This window comes from Gracilinanus agilis, chromosome 1 (genome assembly GCF_016433145.1).
Source record: "Gracilinanus agilis isolate LMUSP501 chromosome 1, AgileGrace, whole genome shotgun sequence".
NCBI classification, from domain to species: Eukaryota; Metazoa; Chordata; class Mammalia; order Didelphimorphia; family Didelphidae; genus Gracilinanus; species Gracilinanus agilis.
Genome location: NC_058130.1, coordinates 157,178,516 through 157,206,033, shown reverse-complemented (window position 1 = coordinate 157,206,033; position 27,518 = coordinate 157,178,516). Strand labels below are relative to the sequence as shown.

The 27,518-nt window shown below is 36.5% G+C and overlaps 1 protein-coding gene across 1 annotated transcript in view; it reads right to left on the bottom strand.

Annotated features, from left to right (window-relative positions):
- TLE4 (TLE family member 4, transcriptional corepressor) overlaps positions 1-27,518 on the bottom strand; it is a 167,577-nt gene that overhangs the window by 10,439 nt on the left and 129,620 nt on the right. Inside the window, exons 9-14 of the mRNA XM_044658360.1 lie at positions 8,494-8,613; positions 7,788-7,841; positions 6,779-6,931; positions 5,395-5,527; positions 4,888-5,081; positions 4,490-4,566 (exon numbers count right to left, since the gene is read on the bottom strand). Of these exons, the coding sequence (XP_044514295.1) occupies positions 4,490-4,566; positions 4,888-5,081; positions 5,395-5,527; positions 6,779-6,931; positions 7,788-7,841; positions 8,494-8,613 (731 nt within the window). The remainder of the gene's footprint in view (positions 1-4,489; positions 4,567-4,887; positions 5,082-5,394; positions 5,528-6,778; positions 6,932-7,787; positions 7,842-8,493; positions 8,614-27,518) is intronic.

Genomic DNA, 27,518 nt, shown 5'->3' with positions numbered 1-27,518 from the left:
TACTTGGAGGGAGGATTTGAGTCTGGAAGGACTCTGAGGAAGAGGACCCCCGGGCCAGTGCCCTAGTCAGTGGAAGAGCGAGATTTTTCTCTACTCTCTCCATTAGTCAAGGAATCTAATGACATGCCCAAGAGGACTATATCCAGCCAGCAGCAGTTTAGACTCAAGCAGTTCAAGGAAGGGAACAAAAATACACACTCTCGAGATGGATAGACACAGAAAGCCATTTGAGATTCAAGGCAGGAAGCAGCTTCAAGGAGCAAAATTCTGGCAGCAGAGAAGAGAGCCTTTAAGAGAGAATTAGCTCTGAGACTCAATCTTGAGAAAGGATCAGACCAGAGAAGAATGATCCTCCCTGGGTGGGGCACAGTATAGGGACTCATCTCACCTCTCACTGACTATAAAATAGAGACTATTTGCTGTGAGCTCTCCATTCTCTTCTTTCCAGAACCTTAAAACCCTTAGATAATCACCTATCATTCCCTTCTCCTTTAATCTCTGATAAAGAAATGATCTTTTTCTGAATAAAGGACATGTAACCCTTTATCCCTACCCACTCCCTAAAGCTAATATTAAAAAATATCTCTTCCTTTAGAGGAAAATTTTTTTAAAAAGGAAATAAAAGATCCTCAAACTTCTTCAGTCTGGCTTCATTCAACTGAAACTTCTTTTTCCAACATAACCAATGATTTCTTAATTGCCAAATTTAATGGACACTTTTCAGTCTTGTTCTTCTGGGTCTCTTTGTATTATCTGATCAAGTTGACCAATATCAAGAGTATATTCATAAATTCATTCTCATTCATTCTCATTCTCTCTCTCTCTCTCTCTCTCTCTCTCTCTCTCTCTCTCTCTCTCTCATCTTATTTGCAAGACTTCTGCTCATCCCCCTTGTTGGAACATCATCACTGGCTTCCCTACAGTCAATCTGATCCCTGGCACTGTTCAGGGCCCAACTTTCTTGTTTCCCTCTTGATGATCTCATCAGTTCTATCATGTCTATAACACATTCTACATACAGTTCTAGTCTTTTCTTAAAGTCCATTCTCACACCTCCAACTCACTATTGTATTTCAAACAGAAAGTTCCACAAGCAATTTGAACTCAACATGTCCTCAAAATGAACTCAGCATTTCCTCTGCCCCAAAATACCCACCTGCCACCACTATTTTTTCTGCTAGCTTTCTTCTTACCTATCTTATTTCTGTCAAAGAAACCACCATTCTTATAGGCTTGAAAACAGGTTATTCTTGACTTCTCCACTCTCCTCCATTCCACATGTTCAATTCCAATATCTTGTAATTTCTAAATCTAAAACAAGGTCCTTAATTTGGGAACTTTACATTTTTAAAAACCATATTTTGATAACTACTTAAACATAATTAGCTTCTTTATAATACTATGTATTTTATTTTATGCATTTAAAACACAAGAAGGCATCCCTTGGATCTAAGTTTCCAGATTCCGAAATGTCCAAAGAAGTGGAATTAACTGGCACTATTTTTTGGGAAGGGAACACATTTTACCAGAAAGTCTTTCTTCAAGAAATATAGCTTTTTGGGGGTAGCTGGGTAGCTCAGTGGAGTGAGAGTCAGGCCTAGAGACAGGAGGTCCTGGTTCAAACCCAGCCTCAGACACCTCCCAGCTGTGTGACCCTGGGCAAGTCACTTGACCCCCATTGCCCACCCTTACCAATCTTCCACCTATGAGACAATTCACCGAAGTACAAGGGTTTTAAAAAAAAAAAAGAAAAAGAAATATAGCTTTTTGGTTCTTTTTTTTTTTTTAAAGCCCTTACCTTCCATCTTAGAAACAATACTGTATATTAGAGTTCCAAGGCAGAAAAGTGATAAGGGCTAGGCAATGGGTGTTAAGTGACTTGTTCAGGGTCAGGAAACTAGGGAATATCTGAGGTCACATTTGAACCCAGGATCTTTAATCTCTACATCTGGCTCTTAATCCACTGAGCCACCTAGCTGCCCTTAGATTAAGTTTTAAGTGATATAAGGAGGAAAATTTGTCTAAGTTTAAGAAATGACTACTCAATTTTTAATAAGAATTTATTTTAATAGACATACAGGCCTCTCACTAAAACATTATCTTGAGATCTGAGTAAAGTCAATTGTGAACAAAATATTTATGTATTTGTGACTTGAAAAATCTGGCACTCGGTTTCAGGGTTCATCTTATTTTATAACCATATCATATCCATTTTCTACTTGTCGGTTTTAATAACATCAAATCATTACTGATAGCTTCAAGAATACTTAAGGAATACTCAAGACAGGTTATATTTTTTAAAATAATAAAATGAATTTTCAGATTTCAAGGAACTCTATATAGCATGTAGTAGTAATGAGAGGAACAGTTAAAATTTATGGGGCACTCTAAGATATACCAAGAAATTTACATAATTATTTCATTTGATAGTCATAATGATGCTATGAGATAGGTGCTATTCTTATCCATACATTACATATAGAGATACTGTGTCTGAGTGGGATTTGAACATGTATATCTATTTGTCCTAGAATATTGTCATAAAAAAAACCAATCTATATTTTATTACAGTAATGCATTAGCTGTCTACTCAGATTCCAATATCTTTATTTTATTTGTCTTATATTCATCCCTCTTTAGTCATTTTGTACCTTGAAATAGCAGTTTTGTTTTGTTTTGTTTCTCCCTTGGACAAGAATTTGGCCATATCCTCATCTTTTGTAATATTTAAAATCAAATATGGAAACATTATTCAGAAGTCCAATCTCCAAAGTAAGATAGAAGAAAAGTTCATTTTTCTTCATGTAGAAATTAAACTATATTGTCATTCCAATTATAAGCTGAGTAGGACTCTGCTAATTCTACCAAATAGACAAGGGGCCCCGATATGAATTATTAAATAAATGCTACTTTGTTCATTAGTTTAGTACATGTATTTAATTATAATTCCAGATAATATCTGGCAGTTCATTTTGTAAAAGTAATTAGGTCAGAAATACACAACAATTCTACAACTTTATGAAGAAAGATAGTACTTGGGTAGGAAAGGCTTTCTGGTGAGAAATCTAAGATATGTGAATTTTATATCCTAACACACTTTATATAACCCGACCATGGAATAACTGTAGAAGACAAATATTTTAGGGTTTTATATTTACTATCTTCATTTAGAGGATAAAATCTATGCTCTAAAACATCCAACACAGTTAAGACAAATAACTATGTAATAGGGTAAGACTATTATATTAAAATAATCAATTCAGCAAACATTTATTAAGCTTCTACTGTATGCAGAAAACTATGAGTAAGTTTGGGAGGAGAGAAAGTTCACATGAGAAATAGGCTCTGTCCTCATGGAGCTCAGAATTTGTTAAAGAGGTAAACACACACATGCACACGCACACACATACAACATGTAAAAATGCTCAGCACTAAAAATTACCCAACTCCACCCAACTATGAACCATAATGATATCTTACAAATGGAAGATACAAAGAAAATGAATATTGAAGATGTTGGGATCAATTACTAAGGAAGGGCACGTATATAGCTAGAAATGACATTAGTATTTTTTATCTAAATTGCAAGAGCCTTGAGGGCATGAGATAAGTTTCATATTCACCTTCAAATTTCCTTTTCAGCTTTAGTTTTAGTTTCCTCATCCATAAAATGGGGATAAAAACACCTACCATATGTAAAGTGCTTCAAGGGCTGCATGTGGGCTCTTACTGTTTTTATCATTAGCTGTGAAGGATGGAGTTAATGTCTGTTTATTTCACATATCTAGGGCAGTCTAATTAAAGAATAGGCAAGGGATATTGAGCTCAGGGAGTAGCAAGAAAGCAAACTAGACTAAAATGAAGGGAATGGATTGCATGTGGCTTAGTGGAAAGTGAGGGTTAACACTGAGGCCTGAATTATATGCGCATTTTATTTTTGCCTTTTGTAATTAAGGTAGGTCATGAAGAAATTGATTCCCACAATCAGGAGACCTGAGCACTCATCTCCTCCTCTGGTGAGTTGTATTGGGAAGAGATGGAAATAGAATGCCACCAGGATTTTGAGTTTTGAAGCTGCCCCCAAATTTCCATGTGCCTTTTCCAACACGCTCAAGTTTTGAGAGCTCAGTGTGTTGGCAAGAAATAGTTGGACTTTTGTGAACAAAGGAATTGCCTTTAAACCAGCAATTGGAATATAGAAGACATGATTGCTAGAGATCCTTTTGCAATTTGCATTTTGATATTAGAAGCTCAGGATTTCAAATTGAAAATACAAAACCCTGCCCCATTACCTCCTTCCTATACCAAGAGAAAATGAGAAATACCTTAAGGACAAAACTCAAATCTTGCAAGCCCCACCAATTATCTCACAGCTCAAAAAGAGTTACTACAGTGCAGTAGCACTCAGTGGCTAAGAGTAGAACTAAGCAATAAAGAAAAAAGAATTTGGCAAGTAATAAGTTTAATGCCATGGCAGAGCAACACTCACGGTTTTCCTCCAGGGATGCCAGTCAGGTTTGGTGGGATCGCTGGCACACGCATGTGATGGTGTGGATCAAATCCAACCTGCAGTTCCCCCCAAGCAGAAGAGCAAAAACAAACATAAGCTACATGGACAATCCTTTTTGAACTCAATATGGTGAGGTTTGTTTGGTTTTGACTTTTGAACTGAAAAGGATACATGCTCTTTCAAAGTGTGGTCTACTTCTAGACTAAAAATAGGGCTTCATTTATATGTAGCTAAATTTTATGAAGGTGTAAGTTCCTCTGTTAATGCTTCCAATGTTGCATAAGCTCTTTATATCATTCTATCCACAAAAGCCAATGTGAGGATTCTCTGTATGTTAACGCACTGTTTTTTAAAGAAGAAAAGTCCCAGAAACATACCACAGGAGATCTCCCATAGGCAGCAGCGGCAGCGGCAGCAGCAGCCGCTGCACTCATCTGCGGGGAGATGTTATGTAGACCAGCATATGCAGCTCCTGGACTGGTCAGCTCCCCATTCATCCCAGCATGTGGAACAATCCCAAATGGAGCCGGGTATGGGCATGGGACTGCCATAGGGGTTCTCAGACCTGAAGCTGGAGGAAAATTTGAGGTGGAAGAAAAAGGAGAAGAAAAGGGGAATTAAGATCATCTTCTCAAAAAGATTCATAACAAAACTAACAACAACAACAAAAAAAAATAATATCCACGCCAGAAACCGGTTTGTTTTAATGCTTTGAAAAGTCATTCAATTAAATAGATTTCATTCAAACTGTTATGTAATATGAATAAAAAACATCACATGCAAGTTCATCAATTCTCTTAAGAAAGTTGGAACAGACAAAAGACAAATATACAGAGAGTAAACACTGAGTAGTCCTGGGTTTTCCCTTGATTTTGTTTACAAACCTAATGGGTCAACACCTGGTGGTTTTCCAGGCACAGGCCTCAATCCTGGAGTGGAATTACTGCCTGGGGTCGGAGCATCAGTTCTTGGAGTGGGAGTGTTGGATTTTGAAACAGGAGTAGTAGATTTTTCATTCTAGCAGAGACAGAAATCAAAGGCATTTATTTTCCTTCTAAAACTATCTATAAAGATTTACAATTACTGTGTTAATGAGCATGACGATTGAAATTATGTTTGATTTCTTTAAAAATGTGCCTTGCCCATTAAAAATTGTTTTTCAAGGCACTCAGCTGGTAGGAGAGGACAGAAGGGGATGACTGAAAAGCTAGAATTAGCAGCAAGTTGCAGTCATTCTTTCTAGGTAATGGGTCTGAATCTGGCAGGGGCTGACTGTGGCTCAAAAATCTTTGCCACCTGACTGTGACTGACTCCTTGCTGGTGGCTTATGTTTAAAGAAAGAGTGGTTTAAGCCTGTTTCCCAGTGGATATGCCCAAGTCATAATAGGCTTCCTGGTTAGCAGATTTCATTAGAAAAGGACGAAACCTATATAGTCATAAAGATTCAGCCCAGAGGAGCTTCCATTAAAACAGGGTTATCACACAAGGGTAGAACAATGATGGATTAAAGAAGGAAGAAAAAAAAAAAAAGAAAAGAAAGACAAGCCAGTGCCAAATATAGCCCTCAATCTACAATTTGTTGACAAATACAGGCATTTTCATTCCTACTCTGAGAGTTATTTGAGCAAACTAATCTTAAATTTTCTTAAAGGTTAGGTTCCAGAGACTTAATTAGTCATAACAAATGTGAATAGCTGTAGCCACAAAGAAAGAAAGAAGGGAAGAGGAGGCAGGGAGGGGAACGATCCCAACTTCCAGCAGGTCTTTTGCATTGTGATTTGTGGTAAGAGTCAAGGTAGACACTTATAAATGACAGATTACTTTTTGATAGGAAGTGAAAATTATTGCAGTTGAATATAGCTTGGTAATTCAAACAAAGCTAGCAACAAAATCATATCCAAGCTGAAAACTGAATTTACCATAAACCACAAGCACAAAAACCTCTCTGGAAAACCAGCATATACATATTCATCTTCAGGACGACATGTTTCACTCCATTTCCCATCCTCCTTTCCCTTTCCTTGCAAAGAGATTCAAAACACCAACATCCATCATCTGCAGATTAGCAAATTCTGTCCCTTCCAAAAGAGCCCCTGATTTTATAGTCTTATCAACCATCTGCTGGATAGAGTTTTTCGTAGGTAGTTGGCCATAACCTTTTTCTGAATGCCATACTGAGAGAGGGGTGAAGGGGGGAAAAACCCAACCATCTTGAAATAAGACACCCTAGAAAAAGATAGTGTGTGTGTTTTTTTAAGTGCTGCTTACAAGGCTAAGTTCTTTGGATTTTGAAGAAGGAGTACTGCTGGAAGATGCAATAGAGGCTGGACTAATTGGGGCATCTTTCTTGAGCAGACGAGTCTTGTCCAGGCCATTCTCTCTTGGAGAATGTGCTGGGCTTCCTCGAGGGGAAGAGGGATCCTACAAATAAACAACATGGACATTAATGCAGCGCCTAAAATCACCAAACTGTTGGGGGAGAGGGGAAAGGGAGGAGAAGAGAAGGTAGGGGTAAAAGTGTTTAAGAGAATTTTATAGATTATATGAAAAAATATCCTGGCTCCAATTTCCAGTCCACTCAGTAATCAAATAAAAGACTCTACACTTGCACCAAAGGGAAAATACTATAGTTCTTTAAAAACAAAAATAAAACCAAAATTCTATGATCCTACTAATAGTTCTATTAGATGACAATAAGCTATATGTTTTACTCAAGATAACTCACATCAAAGGAGGGAAAAAGTTTGCTAGGTGCTCTTGATAATGATAACCATAAATCCTCTACCAAAGTTCTACTCTGACATCATGGCATGATGTGAAGCTTGGTTCCTGGCAGGATGGTTTTAGAGCACAAGCTCTGGCAAGTCCTTCCAGGCTGGAAAGTCCTCAAAATGTGCCTGGCAACAGACTAACTATATCTGTCAACAGAGAACCAGCCTAGATGAGTCTGGAGAAGCTCATTACTAAAAGTCTGACTATCAGGTGATGATTTGGGAGGGAGGAGACAGTGGCAGCCCAGAGCAATTCATTCATCTATCTGCTAAGACACGAAGGGGTTATGATCTACATGTTTGAGGGATTTCCCACACTGATGAAATCACAGCCCCTTAAAAGATAAGTCTTATGTGAAAAAGAGCCCCAAGATGAACAACAGTTGGGTCACAGCAGAAATTAAGAAAACATTCTGGATAGCAAGACCCATTATTTCACAAGTACATCTGGTGTATATCAGAAAACAGGAGAAGGACATTCTTTGTCATCAGAGAGGCACACATACCTCATTGGAAACATCAACTACCAAGTTGTCATCACTCTTCTCTCCATCACTGTCCTGCATTGACAATTGGGAAGATGTTTTGTTGTTGTTGTTTTTTTCAGAAGATAATTATATTTTTAGACAGTTAAGCTAAACAAACCCCTTCCAAGCTCTGCAACCCCATAGAGGGGAGGGGAGCTTACTCAGGCATTGAATAGTTCTGGGCAAATCAAAATTACTCTTGAGGATAGGTTGAATATATCATACAACGTGTTGGGAAATTACGTTCTACTGAATGTCTAAAATACAGCATGGCTAACTTACAGCCATCACTTACTGCAATAGTGCTAGCTTCCCTTGCCATTTGCAGCTGGACACAAAAAAAAGCCATAAATCAGTAATGCCTCTAGCATGGGGAGAGGAACACCTGACCTATTTAAAATGATCTGAAACAGACAGCTCAAGACACTTGCACTATTTGCCCAAGTTGGCAGCACAAAACCTAAACAGAGTAAACAAACAAACACCACCCACTTCCCACTCCGAAGAGTGGGAATTTAGATATTGTAATAAGAACTAGACCAAAGACTGAGCATTTCACTTTTTTTAAAAGGTTGATTGCCCCCTAACTCCTAGTTTTAGATGGACATTTTTAAAGGAAAAGTGGCCATTATTATGATAGCAGTGAAAAACAGACTGGTATTAGCCAAAGGGAATATAAACTTACATAACGAGTTGTTATTTCCTTTTCTTCCGTTTTCTGCTTTTTGCTGTCTGATGAGTAGTCTGTTGAGTTTCTGTGCTTCTCTGCAGTTCTGAAACTGGCGGATGGAGACACAGAAGAACTCTGAAATTAGAAAGGTAAAGAGGAATCATGACTGTATGTTGAATGTCACTATTTTTTTGTTCAATGGAGACTTAAATTTCCTTTATATGCTGTAATAAACTGTTAGGAGAGCAAAGGGCAGAAGAAAGGGGAAGAGATGGAAAGAGGAGGGCTAAGGAGCAGAGAAAGGGACAAGGGAGAAAGGAGAGGAGAGCAATGAAGATAGAAACCAAGAATGATAAAACAGTCAAGTCACCAAAATTAAAACCAGTTTAATCAAAGAATTTTAAGTCTTGTAATGACACAGCAACTAAAATTACAAGAAAAGAATTTAAAAAGGAATTGATGATATCCTCAGTACTACTATAAAAAATATAAATATTTCAAGTATCTCAAGAGAGAAGTTTTTTAAATTTTTTAAAAGTTCAGCTATATTTTGCCTCAGTAGAGGATAGTATGAAAAAAAAAAACTCTTTGGGAACCATTTTTAGGGAGGCAATGTAGGGGAATGGATTAGGATTCAGTAGATTGAGATGATGATTTCCCCAACCCAAAAAAAGAGATTACATCTGTTAAGAACTTCATGTACTGTGCTTTATTGATCCTGGGCAAGTCGCTTAACCTCACTGTTCTAGTCAGCTCTCTAAAGGGGTAAGAAATAAGCATTTCTATAGTGCCTATGTACAAACTGTTTTTTACAAATATTTTTTAATTTGATCCTTATTACAACACTGGGAGGTAGATCCAGTTATTATCCTCATTTTAAGGTTGAGGAAACTGAGGAAAACAGAAGTGAAGCAACTTTCCCTCAGTCACACAGCTAGTTAGTGTCAGACTCAAATTTGAACTCAGGCCTTCCTGATTCAGGTCCAGAGCCCTATCCACTGGGCTACCAGCTTCTACAACCTTAAGACCTTCATTGGTGGTGGGAATTCTCTGTACTAGTGAAATCAAAGGCAGACTCTACCCCTATTTAAAACAAAACAAAACAAACAAAAAAAAAACCTTTTAAAATGTACTTTCCTTTTAAACCTTCAAGATATTTTTTCCCCCAGGAAGAAGCAGGTAGTAATTATTTCATATGTCTATCAATCAGCCCCACTGTGCTCTCTCTGCTTAGTAGAGCCGCAAAGAAACCAAGTCTCAGGCAGGAGAGAGGAAGGAAATTGGCACCAGTAGTAAGTAGAAGCTCAAGAGGAAAAGACTCACACTCTTCTTAAGAACATTAACTCTTCCAGGTTATCTTTCATTGGAATTAATTGATGATATTTTACTTACAGAGATACTCTACACAAAAATATGCTCCAAAATGCCTAAATACAAAATATATTCTAAATAACACAATTCCCAGCGACATAATTGTAAGAAAGAGACTTCAGAGATTATGGTGGGAATGTTTGTGTTCTGTATTCCAGTAAATTCATTAGGAAACATTCCAGGGTTAACTGTTTACATGTTTAAACCTGGCTAAAAATGGAAACTTGAAAATAAATACCAATCCATGCAAATTTAATTCCCTAACACTGAGGAAATGAACAAAGCCCCATTTCCGCCTTCAAATTATTAAAAACAAATGTCCCAATTTCCATACTGTGGTTTTAGCCACAAGAGCCAGGTGACTCCAATGAGAAGCAGAGCTTTTACAGCAGGACAAGACCTTGGAGGGATCATCTAGTCAAGTCCTCTCATTTTACAGACGTGGAAACTGAGACTGAGAGGAGGCAGTCCCCTGTCCCCAGGTCAAATGGTGGGTTAGTGCCAGAGTCCAACTCAGGCACAGGCCTCAGGATTCCCAGCCTGGAGTGTTTTCCACTATTTTATATTGGATTTACATTTGAAATAAAGACATTCCTGCCATGGAGAACAGGCTTAATATATCAGAACAACTACCCACAAGGAGAAAAGATGAAACAAACCAACTGTGACTACTTTCAAAACCTCTATATTCTAAGCCTTGTTATTTTCTGCAGAATCTGGATTACGCATAAGTGGACTAAGGAAATGCCTGTAAGAAATGATTTGAGGAGTGCCAAGGAAGTGCCCTCTTCATATCCTATGTTTCTAAACGATATCTCCATGATATGGATGCAACAGTGACTGACATTCTGTTCAAAATTCATTCCTTTGAGTTAAGCACTGTCCTATCCCCTTGCTTGTCTTTCAATCCAAAGTATTTATGATATAAAAAAAAACACAAGAAGAATACTTTAGTAATGAAAGACTTAAGAATTCTGATCAATGCAATGACCAGTCCAAGGGCCCAAGATGAAGAATGCTCCCTAAAGGAAAAGTTTTGACAGACTCAAGAAACAGAATGAGACAAACTTATTTTTGGACATGGCCAATACAAGGATAAATATATTTATTACAATATGTTTTTGCTAGTTTTTTTGAGGGCAAGAGGAGATAGGAAAAATAAATGCTGTTAAAGTGAAAAAAAATTTCTTAATCAAAAGACCTCTCTCCTCTGCAAGGACAGAACATTCATTCTCTAAAACTTTAGTGTGAATCAAAGTTCATAGTGCTGCAGTTAGAAGACAAGAAGGCAGGAAGAGAGTACCAGGTACCACAGTGAGGGAGGTACCAAGGGAGTTTAAAATGACAAAGACAGCAGAAGCTTGTAGAAGACCCCTTCAGCCTCTCCGACAAGACCTTAATGACTTTTAGAGTACTTTCTCTTAAAAAAAAAAAAAAAGATATCAAATATTCTTCACTTCCAAAGCCAAATGAAGAACTCTACAATTTGTTTGTCTCTCCCCCTCAACTTCCTTGTTACTCTCTTAATGCTCAACTCCAACAATAGAGTGTTTTTAAGAAATAAAACGTAAATGTGCACACATGATTAGCATGAAATTGAGATGGATGCTTTTGCCACACTATGTAAAATGATTTTATTTGTTTTTAAAAAAGTAGAAATATTTTTAAGTAATGATGAGATAGCACCGAAAATAAAAAAGCTAAATAGTGATGTTTATTGAAACGTTAGCATTTATTTCTAGTTATTTATGCATGTGGTACCAGAGCTTCATTTTTCTCTGTCTAGTTAGTTTTGGTACCACAGCTACTTTATTCCTGAATTTTCCTTCTTAATAAAGTGACATGTTAGAGGTCCCCAGCAAAAAGATAAAGTAGTTAATTATCACTAGAATTTAAAGGATGGTCTCCACAATGGGCACAGGGGCAATGTGCAATACTTAATAACATAATTGCTTTGGAGTCAAATCAGACTTGGCACAGCTCACCTCACAAATCTAACATATCTTCCATTCTGCAAGTGAAAGGACACTCAGATCTTTTCTGGAGTATGTTAACAGCAATAATTAAATAAACACTGATTAAAATAAGGTTAGGCTTTTATCAAAATAACTTTTCTCCTCCCAACTCCCACTCACCCCACCATTTAAATACACACACACACACCCGCCTTGCATAAGGAACCTACTGGAGTTGAATCATTACAATACTCTAAACTTAGGAACAGTAAGTGGGAGCCTTTCCCCATTAAACTTTTACTACTGAGAAGTTACAAGTTTTTATACAGTAGGTTTACAATTAGTAGTAACCTACTTAGGTTATATGCACAAGGAAATACACAATATAGAAATGGCCAGTGATAAAGGTACATCTTTGTGATGAGATGTCTGCTTAAAAAATTAATATCTATACAAGTGGGAAGAAATATTGTAAATGTTTTTAACAAAAAATGAAATTATAAAGCTGGAGAGAGAAACCTTTAAGAATGATCACAGCTTTTAGCTTATCATGAAACTCAACTGCTTTGGTAATTCAATGAATGAAATGGTGAAAAAGAATTACTTGCTTACTGTGTGTAGCTCAATATGATAAGAACTGAGGAGATAAAAGAAGTCAGAGAGTCTTTGCTTTCAAGGAGCAAACCCATTAAAAAAAGGTTTTAGCTACAAGTCATATGGAGAGTTCATATAATGCTTAGGGTGCAATGGGAAAGCAGATGGTGGTGTATCGTCTGCAATGTTATTTCCACTGATAATGGTATAGCCCAGTGATGGGCAAACTTTTTAAAGAGGGCGCCAAAGGAAAGGAAATGCTCATCTGTCAGTCTGTTTCTAAGGCAACTCTTTCAAAGTTTCATTGTATTGTATCCTACTCATTGTATTCGTCAGATTAGGAATAATGTTGCGTGGATGGATAGAACATTTCAGGGGCTGCATCTGGCCTGCGAGCTGTAGTTTGCCCATCACTGGAAAAGCCCTTTCTGATGCTGAACCATTTGATGGTGCCAAAGGACTTTGGTGGTGAGAACTTTCTTTCCTGGGTCACTCAGCATCTGTGATTCTCTGCTTAGGAGGAGGTTGTGGTCAAGGAGGTAGTGCGGGTTAGACCTGCCTGAAACATGTCACCTCCTGCAAAGAATTCCTCTAAAGAAATATTTCTATTCACAACAGACCAGGTTCCCTCAACAAGCCACAGATGACAGAAAATATCCAGACTTAAAATGGAGAATTCGTTCTATCATAAACAAAGCCATAAGTAAATGATTTTTAATAATCATATGGCCTTTTAATATAAAATTCAGTCTTTAAGATTTTTATCTTCTTATGTTGGTCATAAAAGAAATGTAGTAAGGGAGTTTGGATCTTCTATTGTCAGTCTCATCTAAAAAGTATTTTTGAAAGCATTTGTAGGTCTTTCCCTGCCTCAACTTAGAAATGTAGGTAGCATATCATGACAAGGGCATAGCACGGTAGTGCTGATGGAAATATATTCTATAATATTTGAATGAAGCTGAGACTTCACTCATGTGGAGCCCCCCCCACACAACCTAGGTCAAAACTATTCCTGCATGACTCTTGCCCAGAGTCCATAATTTCCATAAATTCAATATGTAGGGCAATTGCCTTAAAGGCTTTCCTCATGTTTGCTCAACATTGTGTGGATACTAAGGTAGTATAGTTGGTCCACTGATTGCCCCATCACTGGCTTTATGATTGGCCTTCCTTTGCTGATAAAGAATGACAAGAAAAGAGAATTCTTCAATAGTGCTATATGTGAAAAAACACCCATGACTGATATAGGTTTAGGGTTGTCAAAGTGTTTGCTCGATTAGTACAATAAACCAAAAGTTTATTCAATTCAGAGGGGGAAGGAGGTAAAGAGTACTAAAGGCCAAACAATAATATTCCTTTTTAAAAACCTTATACCTTTGATTAAACTAGAATCATTCTCTCCTAAAGCTTTCTAAACTAAGTTACTGTCAGTAGTTTAATTATAAAAGCAACTTCCTGGATAAGTCCCAAGAACAAGAAGGGAACTTAAAGACCACCTAGTTTGACCCATGCCTGAAAAAGAATCCCTTTAACATATGCTCGCAAGTATTCATTCACTCTTCACCTTGGAGTCCCCCAGAAATAGGGAACTAACTACCCACCTCCCTATTTCATTTCTGGACAGCTCCAATTGTTATAAAAATTTTTCTCCCTTAAATTAAACTAAGCCCTAATCTGCTTCTACATATTCTACTTATTCCTCCTTCTAGCTTTATTGTCTGGAGCCAAGCAGAATATCTATTCTCTCTTCTATTTGATAGCCCTGAAAATAGCTGATGACTGCTTTCAAGTCTTCCTCAAGTTTACTCATTTCCAGGCTAACTGTTCCCAACTTTTCCCCCCTCACTGGAGACATGGTCTATATTACTCTGACCATCTTGACTGTCATCTTCTAAACTCACTCATCAAAATCCTTCCTAAAATGTGGTCTTAAGAAGCAAACAAAATACTGGTCCAAGAAAAGGATGTCCTTTCAGGGAGTCTAGAATCCCATTATGAAAACTTTCTTGGCCTGTGGGTACCGTCAAGAGAATATGTCAAAATGTGAAAACTCTTTCATTATAAGTGGAGCCCAGTAGGCTCATGTGGGTAATCTGTGATGAGAACAGGCTCCTAGATGAATGTTCATAATAGAAACAGGACCTTTGACAAGATATGAGGAACACAGGAGAAGTAAACTGAAGCCAATACTAAGGTAATCTTGTTAGAGGAGTTGGTAGGGAGGGGAAGACTCATATTCCCATAGTGCTGTAAGCCAGGATTCTGAAGCACATAGAATAGTTTGATTTAACTTTGCCTAGAAGTGGATTTGTTTTGGGCCTCAGTTATGGGTTCTTTGGACAAAGAGGATATAAAAACAGCTAAAGGACTTTGGCAGGGAGCTCTTAAGACCCCTGAAACTTCCCTGCTACCAGTTCTTACCTCCTTGCTGGTTGCTTTTATCTGTTCTTAGGGCCTTTTGAGCTGCTTTTAATTGCCTCTTAAGATTGCTTTTACCTGAGAATCTTTAAATTGTTCATTTGAACCATCAGGCTCTAAGTGATATTGTACCAGAATTGGAGCCAGGCCAGGACACATCGAGAATAAAGATTTTCAGCAAGTATCCAAATAAAGAGTTTCCCTTGGCAATTTTTTTTTAACCAAAATAATGCATTTTCAAAGTTATTCCAGTTTAAACTTTGCTATAAATATATAAATTTAAAATATATAGAAATGACAGAGTTTCTCCTTTCTCATTAAATTGTAATTAAGGAGATAAACATTCTAGATTAATCAGAATGAAAAAGTGCTAGGTAGGGGACAGGTCAAAGTAAAAAAAAAATTTAGTCAAAGTGCAAACTGACTAAGAAAATGTGTAGCTTAATGTAAATTAGCATGCAAATGAACAGAATATGGGGGTAGAATGGTGAAGAGAAAGCTGGCAGAACTTCCAAACAAACTACTACTTGTGCCAATCTACTACCGTTCATCACAAAAAAGGGATTAAAAAAAAGTCTCCCTGATTAAGGAAATAATTAATACACACAAAGCTATAAACAACCCTCACAGAACACTCTATTATCCAATTAACATAGACTTCACCTTCCCTAAAAAAACACCAACAACCTTTCTGTTTTAGTTAATAACTCTTGAGGGAATCTTTCAAAATATTCCCTGAAAAAATGTGTTGAGGGCTTGTTCTATTAACTGTACTACTCTATATAACATGATACAAATAACATATACTTTTAATTCTAGCTATGTGTTTTTTGCCTCATTAATTCTATTCAGGTTAAGGAAACTTTATTTGCATGGATCTGAGATCAAACACTTAATATTTTCTAATATGGACACAACATTGGATTAGTAAAACCCTAGGAGTCACAATACAGCAAATACACAAAATCCTATATATGTATTTCTCAGTTTCGAAAGGAAAAGTATTTTAATATTCAATGAAATATTTTTGTTTTTGTCCTCTAGGTTATCTATTAGTTGCTTGGTAAAGATATACAAATAATTAACAATGAATAAAATCATTTTTAAATTAAAATGTTATTTTAATGTCCTCAAGGTTTCTTTTTTGTATCTTCCCCTTTTTGAAATAAAACGTTTGGTATCACCTCAGAGGTATTCATTAAATATAGGTACACTGCTTAAGCTTAGTTGACAATTTGCTCATAAAGCTAAGATTATGATTTGCCCACTCCCAGAGTGGCCAAGTTAATTCTGGTGTTTTCCATGACCATTGGGCAACAGTGACATGCTATTGATCGCAGAAAGAACTAGAAGAAACAGCAGCAGTAGAAAGGCACAAATTCATCTCTCCATCTGTATTACTGAAAAGAACAAAGTTATGGATGGAGGTTGAGTAGCACTCTGAGCAGGATATTTATATATATTTCAAATGATTAAATGAGATAATATTTATAAAGGGCTTAAGCACAGTGGCTGGCAATAGTAGGTGCCATATAAATGCTAATTCCCCTTCATTCCCTTCTTTCAGAGACATTGAAATCAACAGTTACAAGTATGTAATTCCAAGTTTCATTCTATTCACTTACAATTTTAAGTTAACACAGAAAAGGTCTTCAATACCAATTAGGTTACTGAATTTAAAAGATAAAAACATGACTAAATTAGAACTTTCCTATAAAATAACACACATTGTAACCACTTAGTCCTCTACCACATGATAACCATCAGAAACCTATGTAATTACATTTCCATTATTAAAGAAATCTATTCATTATGCCAGCGCTTTGATGTAAAAGAGCCTCATATGTGCTTTGAAAATAACTGGGATGACTCTACTTGCTCAAACACTCTTCTTCCTTAAAATGTAAGTCTGAGGTTATGAAAGAATCAACATTTGGAGGATGTTAAGTTATAGGTGGAAAAATGATTAACCTCTGAGCTGTTTCTTAGTGTCTAAATAGGTCATCAAGCCTAACAACAAACCACATGGCTTTACTGAGAACACAATGTAGGTATGTATAGCTACAGCAGTACCAGGCACAGTTATCCAGTATCATTTGATATTAGTGATTTTATGTCAAAAATAGAGTAGGTTAATAAGAACTGAAAAAATGGTTGGCGGTAAAGAACACTAGAAAGGAATAGTCTAAAGGGTGACATTTAACCTCAAAAATAACCTGAGACTACACTGCACAGTCTATGAACAGAAAAACAAATGATATGTAAAGTACAGACAAATACACCTTTCTCCTCCTTACTGCATTCACTTGAATGTGGTCCTTTGGAAAATTTTAACCGAGATCAAATTTTAAACAATGTAAATTTTCTAGATGCATTCAACTACTGTCACTTATCATTTGTTGCCCTTTTTTCTCATAAAAACAATGCTGAATTTGGAAATAGGTCTTGATCAATGACACATGTTAAAACCAGTGGAAATGTGCATCGGCCATGGGGGGGGGGGGGAGAGCGGGGGGGGGGGGGGTGAAGGGGAATGTAGGAGCATGAATCATGTAACCATGTTAAAAATGAATATTAATAAATGTTTTTTAAAAATGCTGTACATATGCCAGATTAGTAGCATAAAAAAGAAAAGGGCAGAACAGCTCTCTCTAAGCTTCTTATGATGTCTTGCTGGCTAAAACCAGTTAATAAGCACTTGTTAAATGCCTACTAGGTGCTAGGCACTGCGCTATGTGCTGGAGATGCCTCCAAAAAAAGGGGCACAAATGTCTCCATCTTTAAGAAGCTCACAGTCTAAAAGATATACATAGATACAGATACATAAACATATACACATACCTACATTCTGCTATTAGATCAAAATATAAATATGCTTCCAATAAATGCCTTAAAAAAAGCTTGAGTAGGGTAGATGCTAACAGAATCTAAGTGATTCACTGTTAACACTTGGCAAGCTATAACTTAATGGACCAGAATCCTCATTTATATAACTAATAAAATTTATTGGAAAGGAAAGTCATTTCACACTGCTGTTTTTCCCCCCAATAAACTGTTTTAATCTACTTGAAAGGCTAAACATTTTTCTCCCATTCAGTGTTAATTCCATAGAGCCATGTATATATATATATATATATATATATATATATATATATATTTCTTTATATATTATGTATGCAAATATACTCCATACATATTTGAGTGTAATTTAGCTGGAACACAGGAGGAAAATATAGTATATTAATTTATAGAGGTCTAACAGTTTCAGGATTGCTAGTCAGAAACTCTTAGATGTAATCTTCATATTACTACAGATTTGCTGTGTGACCCCACGTGGGTTACTTAGCCCACTTCATCTCAAATTTCTTCATTACTACAAGGAATGAACTTATGACTATTTTCTACAGCAGAAATTTAAGTTTATCTGTCTAGCACTTACAAGAACTATAGTTATCCATCCCATACAAATACATACAAATGTGGAAGTATCCCTTGTCCATACATTTCTGGCAATATGTCAAAGTCGCTTCTTTCTCTTTTTAAAAACAATAAACTTTCGAACTGCTTCAGCTTAAGGCAGGAACAAAACAATAAAATGAAGATGAATAAAATGAAAATAATAAAAAAATAGTTCTTCACTACTCTCTTGGATACTAGCTAAGGAGTAACATCATGGATGATATGCCTACATTGAGGGAAGGCTGAGAACAGTTGGGCAGTACTATTCATTATGATTGCAGATTGAAGAGAAAGCAAGTTTTCAATGAATGATCTACAGCCCACTCATCAGAGGCATGCGATAGTCAGCAAGGCAATCTGGTTAGCAACCCAGGAGAGCTCATAGTTTGCCATTTAAACAATGGACTCTGGCTCTCTATGAACTCTTTGCCATGCCTGCAAATGGATAGGACTACATATACTCACTCGCTCTCTTCCTCCCTCCCACCCTCTATCTTTCTCTCCCAAATCCCTAAACTTGACTACCTCCCTAAGGGATTAAAAAAAAAAAAAAAAAATCATCATTCATAGCTGAGGAGCCAAGTAAAGGGTGTTCCTTGAGGGCCAGGATTTTTCACTTCTTTCTGTTGGTGTATCCTCAGGATCCAACACAATATTGGATTTAGAAGGCTCTTAATAAATACCTACTAGATGAATTGGATTGATCTATGTCCTTATGAAAGTAGGTACTCCCTCCAACTGCAGAGTACATTCCATCTTTGCCATTTCATTCTGTGGCTTCATGTCCTCCTTTAAATCCTCCATGAAAGTCTATCCAACATGGGAAGGCCTTCCTCTCTGGTCTTTCAACAGTCCATTTACACAAATACAGCAAACAAATTGTCCAAGTATAATCTTGACCTGATTGGTTCAACAACCTTTTACCACCACATATATGGCAGATATTCTCTAAATCAAAGTCACTGAATAACCTGTAGCAGCATGCTCACTTCTGAACATCCTGTATCCCTCCATTGTCTTTTAGGTCACTTGAAATGTTGGTTCTGTGGCAGATTCCATGACTTGCAGCCATATAGAAAACTGCATCAAATCCCAGAATACTGTTGAGCCCTAAATGAGACCCATGACCACACAAGAGATCAGTCTAACATAGTATAAGAAAAAAATAAAATGGATGAAGAATGATTGTTCACGCTGTAATATGCAGTTAGAAGGACAACCTATTGAGTCAGACTACTAGCATACCTAGACAATGAGCTGGGCACAGACTTGAAAAGACAGAAGACTGGATTATATTTGGGAAATCTTGTGGCACAATAACCCCTGGCTACTCCCTGTCATAAAAATCTATCTTTTAAAATGCCAGCATTTATCCCTTGATGCTACATGGTTATAAATCATGAAAACTCAACAAAAATGCAAATACCAAAAATGATTTCTGCTGATTTTAAATAAATGGCATTTTATACATTTTAATATAAAATGTTTACATGAAAGACAATACAAAACACAAAATAATGTCAAATAGGCAAAATCTAAAAGGAATTAGAAATTAAAGATAGCACCTACTAATTGAAGATATAAAATCAGAATCCTAAGAACAGATCCACTAATTTTCATAAGATCTAAAAATTCACTAATTTAAAGAACTCCTGGAGTATATATGGTACATATACATATATATGCAGGTGTGATGTGTCGCTACCTCTCCAAATAGTAAAATGCTACTAAAAATGATAGACTAATATAAGAAATTACACTTCTATCACCAAAAAACAATGTAGTAAAAAAACTAAATATTAAATGAACTAAAAGTGAGAGGTTTGTAAGAGTTACAGTGCTTCCTACAAAACTTCAATTAAACACTTGGTATTTTTTGACTGGTTGATATAGCAGAAAGAGCAAAGGATGGAGAATGGGGAAAACTTGAATTCAAATTTAATCATGCCCCCAACTATGCAGCTACAAACTAATAAGTCACTTAGCCTTTCTGAGCTCCTGCTTGTTCATCTATAAAACAGTAAGATTATGATAATATATCAATCTCTGGGTAAGGAATTCAACTCAATTCAACTAACATTTATTAATTTCTGTATACATGATACCATGGCAATAGGCTGGGAAAATGGGGCTACAAAGTGAAAAAGGTTTTGATGTCAGGGAGTTTACATTCAGGAGAGATACAATACAACACGCACAAGGTTAAGCATAATACAATGTAGGTTATGACTGGGGGCAAAGCAGATTCATCTACTGTGTTCTAGGATAATTTGAGGAGAAGATATTAGATCAGAAGCTGAGAATAGGGAAAGTTTTGAAGAAAGTAGCACTTGGGCTGACTATTACAGGGGATTATCCAAGGGAGAAACCATGGGGTTTATACTCCACACATAGAAACAGTTTATACAAATAGAGGTAGTAGGGTAGAGAACATGCTAAGCTTATGGCGCAGCTAAGCAGTTTGGTTTGGATTAAATGTAAGAGTTTAAGAAAAGGCCATAAAAGGAAATAAAGCTGAAAGGAGTTTGGGAGATATTTGGATATTCTCATATGGCAGCAACAAGGGTATCACGAAAGGTTTTGTGGGGAATGACAGTGGCAGAGCTATGTTCTAGAAATATTATTTTGGCAGTCATGGGGAGGATGGATTGGATAGGGGAGCACCTGGAGGCAGAGCTTTATACAATTTTTGTAACGATGAGCTCTTATTGTTTGCCTTAGTCCTAGATTCTGACAACAACCTATGGTACTGCTGCTGCTGAATGCACCTGAGGCAGATCTTGCTTGGTGGCACCCTAAAGCTGCACTCTTCATATACATTTTTCTTCTCGTCTTTTCTCTCCCATTTCTACTCTTGACTCTTGTTACTTCTTTCTCACACCGCATTCTTCCTCACAAAAGCCTCTGGGCTACAAGGGCTACAAATGCTGCACCAGCATTTGTGCTGTCCTACTGATGATAGTCAGGGCTGAAGAGAGAGCTGATCGCCGCCCCATGGCATGTCTGTGGGTTAGGTATTTTCATGTCATTAGTCTTTAAATATACAGTGCACTACTTGGGTTGTTTCTATGGCGACATAACACTAACTTCTGAGTCTTTTCTGTCATTCAAAATTGCTCCATAAAAGACTAAAAAATAAACAACTCTCCTTCACTAGTGATAGATAATGGCTCAGGTGAGATACTGATTCATACTGAAGAATCCCATCAAAAATTAAACTTAGGTTCTTTGTAAATCTACTGATAACCTGCTAAAGAGTTCTTAGAACTGAAGCTTAGTAATGACCATAAATGGACTACTCCTATGATGTTACAAAGATGGCCATAGTTTGGCCTAAAAACTCAACAAAATTTTATAAATGTATAGGTGGTTCTTAGGGTCTATGCCATTGATTCCCAAAGTGGGCGCCACTGCCCCCTGGTGGGTGCTGCAGCGATCCAGGGAGAGCAGTGTTGGCCAAAGGTGCATTTGGGGGTGGTGATAGTATGTGACAGGGGGTGCTAAGTAATATTTTTTCTGGAAAGGGGGCGGTAGGTCAAAAACACTGGTCTATGCCAAAAGATGCTGCTTTAGGCCAGGCCCTAGCCAGCAACAGTGTGATTTAATGTCTTAACAGTAGCCACAGCCAGTCTCTTTTCATCTTTACATCTATCTGAAAATCTGCAGCATTTCCTCCAGCTTCTCAATATGCTGATGAAAACTCTTCCCTTCCAAAGAATTCTTCTCCCTTGGCTTGACTGTCTCAGCCAGTTCTAGGTATTACTCTTTAGGACCCAGCCTACAATGGAGAGCTGGAGTACAAATCCGCATTATTGCATTGAGTCATGTTCTCCATGACCTTCCATGATCAAAGAAAACCCAAGAGGGAGGTGACTTCAGTATTGCTCTTCTGTCTAAAGCGGACTGTTTTTATACATGATTCAGAGCACTTCATAGCTCTAAAATAGGATGACTTGATAACCGATCCTCTTGGAAAATTTCTGTACTTCTAAGTCTACTTTGAGGATAGAAAATAGATGTGTGGCCACAGTAAGAGTTTTGTTCTGTAAAAAGCTGAAAATCCCACAGGGGGTCTGAAATAGTGACTGAGACTTCATTAGCACAATACTCTACCCAACTGAGTTAACAACTCCACAAAGCTGTAGAATTTAGTATGTGGAATATCAAATCTGGTCCTCTTTATATAATTCCCACTCAGCTTATATGGTCCACATGTCATCTTCCTCCATAAAATGAAGCCTCTCCTGATTCTGCTAGCTGGAAATAATAGCCCCGTCCTTTTAATTTACAAAGTAATACCAAAGGCATTAATGTTCATAAAGTACTTTGTAACCACAATTTTTGTATAAAGTTATTATTCTTTTTCTTATTATGCTTTCATATGATTCCCTGAATTAGTTATTTATATAGAGTATCTAAGCTCCTTTAATGGATTAAGTTCAATTAGGGGAGAAAGCTTTTACCTCATTCTTATTAGAATTACAATCTGATACCATTAAAATGTAAGCTCCTTGAGGTTAGATCTGTTTTTGCTTTTTTTCTTTGTATTCCCATTACTTAGCAGAGGGTCTGGCACATAGTAAGCCCTCGAATGTTATTTGATTTTCTTTTTTCATGCCATTCCCACAGACTACAGCAAAGTACCTTATATAAAGCAGAAATTCAATAAATATTTGTTGAATAAATTAAGAAATGCTTTAGAATAGATACAGTATCTGTTTTTAAGGAACTTACTATTTCTAATAAAGAGAGGAAATCAGATAAAATCTGTAACTAACAGAAATATATCATCTTCAAAGTATACTATGAAATTCAAACCAACTGAATAAAAAATGATTAAGTACTGATATGCTCAGGATTCTTCGTATGTGCTGAGGATACAAAAATGAAATAATATTCAGTTTCTGTCCATAGGGAGCTTACAATTGTGAAGAGTTAATCAAACTCTCAGTCTATCAATCAGCAACTTTTAAGTTAATCAATCAAAAGTTTAAGTACCCCTACTCAGTACCTTACCAGTTACTAAGTATGAGAGTCCACAAGTCACTTGCTAGAGTGGGTAACAACTCCAGAGGCCACTGCCCCACCCCTTGGGCAGTGCTAGACAAATTGAAAGACTGTGATTGGTTCCTGTAAAGTAGGGGAGCGACAGGAAGTGACATGGAGAAAACTGCTTTAAAAAGGCCAGCTGGAGGCTTCAGTCTCTCTCTGTATTGGTGAGCCAGACTGGAGGAGGAGACTCTTTTCCTGGATCCAGCCAGGGCTTGCAGTGGTGAGTGGAGTGATTCTTTCCTTGGTTCTTCAGCGAGACGCTCTCTGCCCATTGGCGCTTCGCTGGGACATTCGCTTCAGCGTGAGTTCTGGTGATATTCTTGGTGGTCTTAGCCTCATATGCACTGAAGTTTCTTTCGTATTTTTCAGCTTTCAGATTTTGGCTTCCTAATTAGGATTTTGGATTCTGGTGAGATTCGCATTTGCGATCCGGAGACATTAGGATAAAATTCAGGGTATTGGTAGCTAGGCAGTACTTTCTGTTTCTTTATCTACATTCTTCCACTTTCATTCTTTCCACCTCTTTGTAAATGAAGCTGCTAAAAGTTATTTTGACTTAAGCTGTAATATTTTTAAATCAATGACCACAATATTACTTTAGAATTCTCATATTCAGCATAAAACCTAAAATTTAAATTCTTATACCATCAATTGGTAAGAGGTTAAGACAAATATATAGATAAATGCAATAAAATTTATACTGAATATATAGGAGAAAGACTACATAGTAAAATCCTTAGGGATATCCACATTTTCCCTCTGTATAGAATGTAAGCTACTTGAAGACAGAAGAGATTTCGTTTTTTGTCTTTGTTTCCTCAGAATCTACCATATATTGGTTGATTAAAAAAATCTCTGATTGACTGACTGGTATGAGATATTTTGTGGAGCTAGATCACTTACAGCTGGAAGGATTCGTTAGGAATTGTGTTGACAGGTTAAAGAATGGATGAAATTCATCCTGAAAGTTATGCCTGGGTTGCAATCTGAAGAAATGGAGGAAGTATAAAGACAAGTAAGAGACGGCAGACTATTTCATAAAAGCAAAACAGGTTAGGAGATGTGAGAAGAGAGAGGAAAAGCACAAAAAAGCCCATTTTTCTGAGCCTGGAGAGGCAAGTCATAATTAAAAGACAAGTATGGATGATAAAATATATACAATTCAAGAATCTAGAATATATTTGGGTAATGTTAAAGTCACCGAATTACTGGCACTTATTACTCTCACTTAAGAAAGTAGTACTTTCAGTATGAGTTACAGCATTCTCTAGCTTATCTCACTATGCCCATCTGTGCAAGAATGAATAAAATAATCCCAAATCCATTAATTTCATTTTAGAAATAACTACTGGGGGAGGAATTGAGGGAGCAGGAAATTAACACCACCACAAGATAAGCTAGTTACTCGAGAAACATCTCTGAATGGATGGATATGGTATTCCCATGTGTGACTTTATAATGCTGACAAAGTGATGTATTTTGAGTGCCATAATTAAAACAATAATTCCTAACAAAGTGGGCATTATGAGATAATTGGCCATCCTCAAGTATTAAGCAAACTATAGTAAAAGCAAGGATGCTCACTGCCAAGGTCAATTACAATAATTGCTTATCTGAATTATATTATTGCTATTATAAACTCTATTTGAAGTATAAAACAATCAGTAAAATTGATACATAATATATCACAGCAGAGTAATCTCAAAGAGTTTTTTCTTTCAGGGAGGGGGTGCGAGGAAATGCACAGGGTTTGATTTTTGTTTTGTTTTCAGTTTTTAATTGATTAGTAGTTGCTAACAGTTAAAAACAAGAATTTGTTTCAGAAAATGTTCCTGGATTTCTTGTGTGAATCCATTTTTTAAAATGCTGCCAGGATACTAGAGAGATTACACGTGATGTAATATCTAGAAAGAGTTTTTCTCTTCTATTAATTTACTACTTGTGAACCTTGAGCAAATCACTTTACCTCTGGGCCTCAGTTTTCTCATTTGCAAAATGAAAAGAAGGGGTGATGTGCATCTCTAGAAGGTCCTTTTAAGGCCTGCACTTAACAGAAGGGCACTGAAATTACATCAGTCTAGAAAAAATTTAAAAGCACACTACCCTGTGAAGTAAGCTGTTCTTATTTATCAGAATGACTAATGGTGCTATTACAAGGAGAGGTTTAGGGAACAGACAAGTCAGTGCTTACAAAGAAATTAAGTTTCACTGCTATGGTTGGTATATGTAGCTTTTTCAGCAGGATTTTGTCTTAAATGTGTAACTATTTCAATTCCAATGAAATGCAGTTTTTCCTATTGGCTACTCATGTGACATCCTTCCAGCCAATGGACTATCCATTGAGTTTGTTTTAAAATAGTTCTGAAAAAGACCACAAAGGGAATAAAATTGGGATTGCTGACCCTGCTTCAAAACTAATTGGACCATATTTGCCAATCGAAGGATATAAAACTTCTTTTAAGCTGTGATTAAACATCAAGACTTTGATGTTTTATAAGGCATTCTCCTCCACTAATTAACTTCATTAGTACAGTTAATTAGTGGGAAAGAATGCCATATAAAACATCAAAGTCTTGATGTTTGGTTTTGCCATCAGTTCAACTAAATAGTAATAAAAAAAAAAAAAGAAAGAAAAAAAGCTTAAAGTTCTTTTTCTGCATGCTCAGCATTTACATTCAGAAGACCAAATGTAGAAGATAGGAACGTTTTTCAAAATATACAGATTCTCGCCACAACATGATCCAAGTACAATGACAGCAAAAGCAAATCATTTATTTAATGTGCAACAATTAAGTGGTCAGGAATGCTGTATAAAGCAAAGAGTTGAGACATTTAATCATTGTTATAAGAATGATTATAAATGTACCATTAACATGAGATGATAGAGAAGAGAAATAAAAAGGCATGGGGTCATAAGGAGAGCCTCTACAACCTATAGGCAATTTCAGAGATCTCTGAAAGAATATTTTACAAAGTAGGAAAGAAAAAAGAAAAAAAAAAAAAAGGACAAAGTCGAGAAGAGCTGGGTTTGTATCCTAAAATCTGACTCAGCCAAGTCACTTCAACTCTCTAGGCTTCTGTTTTTTAATGTATAAAATGAAAGACTTAACAGTCAAACACCTAGGATTTATTAAGCACTTATTAAATACAAAGAAAAGAAAAAAATAGTCCCTGATCTTCAAAAGTTCAAAGTTGAATGGAGATGACATGCAAACAATTATGAACTAGATACAGAATAAAATGGAGATAATATCAGAAAGAAGGTATTAAGATAAAAGGGTATATAACCCTGAAAGGCTTTTTGCAGAAGTTGAGACATTAGCTGAGACTTGAAGGAAGCAAGGGAAACCAGGTGGAAAAGATGGACCATTTAGAATTTGGCTCCATGATCTCTAAGGTACTTTTCCAACTCTAAGTTCTATAACTGTGGCACTGAAGTTCATTTCAAAGCAGTAATTTGCCAGCAATGAATATGATGGCTCTGGATCTTCTTGGGTTAAACTTTTAAGGAAATAAAAATCAGTGTTGAGTAATGGAACATCAGGAAGACTATCATAAGTGATTATTTTCTCAAATAAATCCAACAAACTTCTCATAGGTATAAGAGAGAAAAGAGTTAATTATCAAATATTCATCAAAGAATGAGAAAATGTCTTAGAACATTATTGATGGAACTAATTTAGTTAAAACATCTAGCTCAATCCTCTCATTTTAACAATTCAATTGAACAAATCAAATATTCAGTATGTGCTAGGGACTCTGCCAGGCACTGGGAATATACTACCTGACCCCAAGGGGCTCATATAAAAGAAATGTGGCATCGGAGTTTTTTTGTTTTGTTTTTTCTAAATCATCCCCAGCAGTAAGGAATGATTTCTAGAACTGGGGTTATTTATTCTGAGGAAGAGAAAATATGGGTAAGATAGGGAAAGTGCTAATGAAATGAAAAATAATTCAAATTTCTGAAAGGCTATTTCATAGGTAAGAGATTCTATTTTCTTCTGGATCATTCCAAGAAAGGGAAGGGGGGAATTAGAGATAATATAGTAAGTAGTATAAGGGAAACAGACTATAGGGGGGAAAAAAACTTTCTAAAAAAGTATAATTGTCTAACAGTGAAACTAATTGTTGAATGATGAATTATTGTAAGACTGCGAATATTCAAAAGGATGTTAAATATAAAGAAAAATT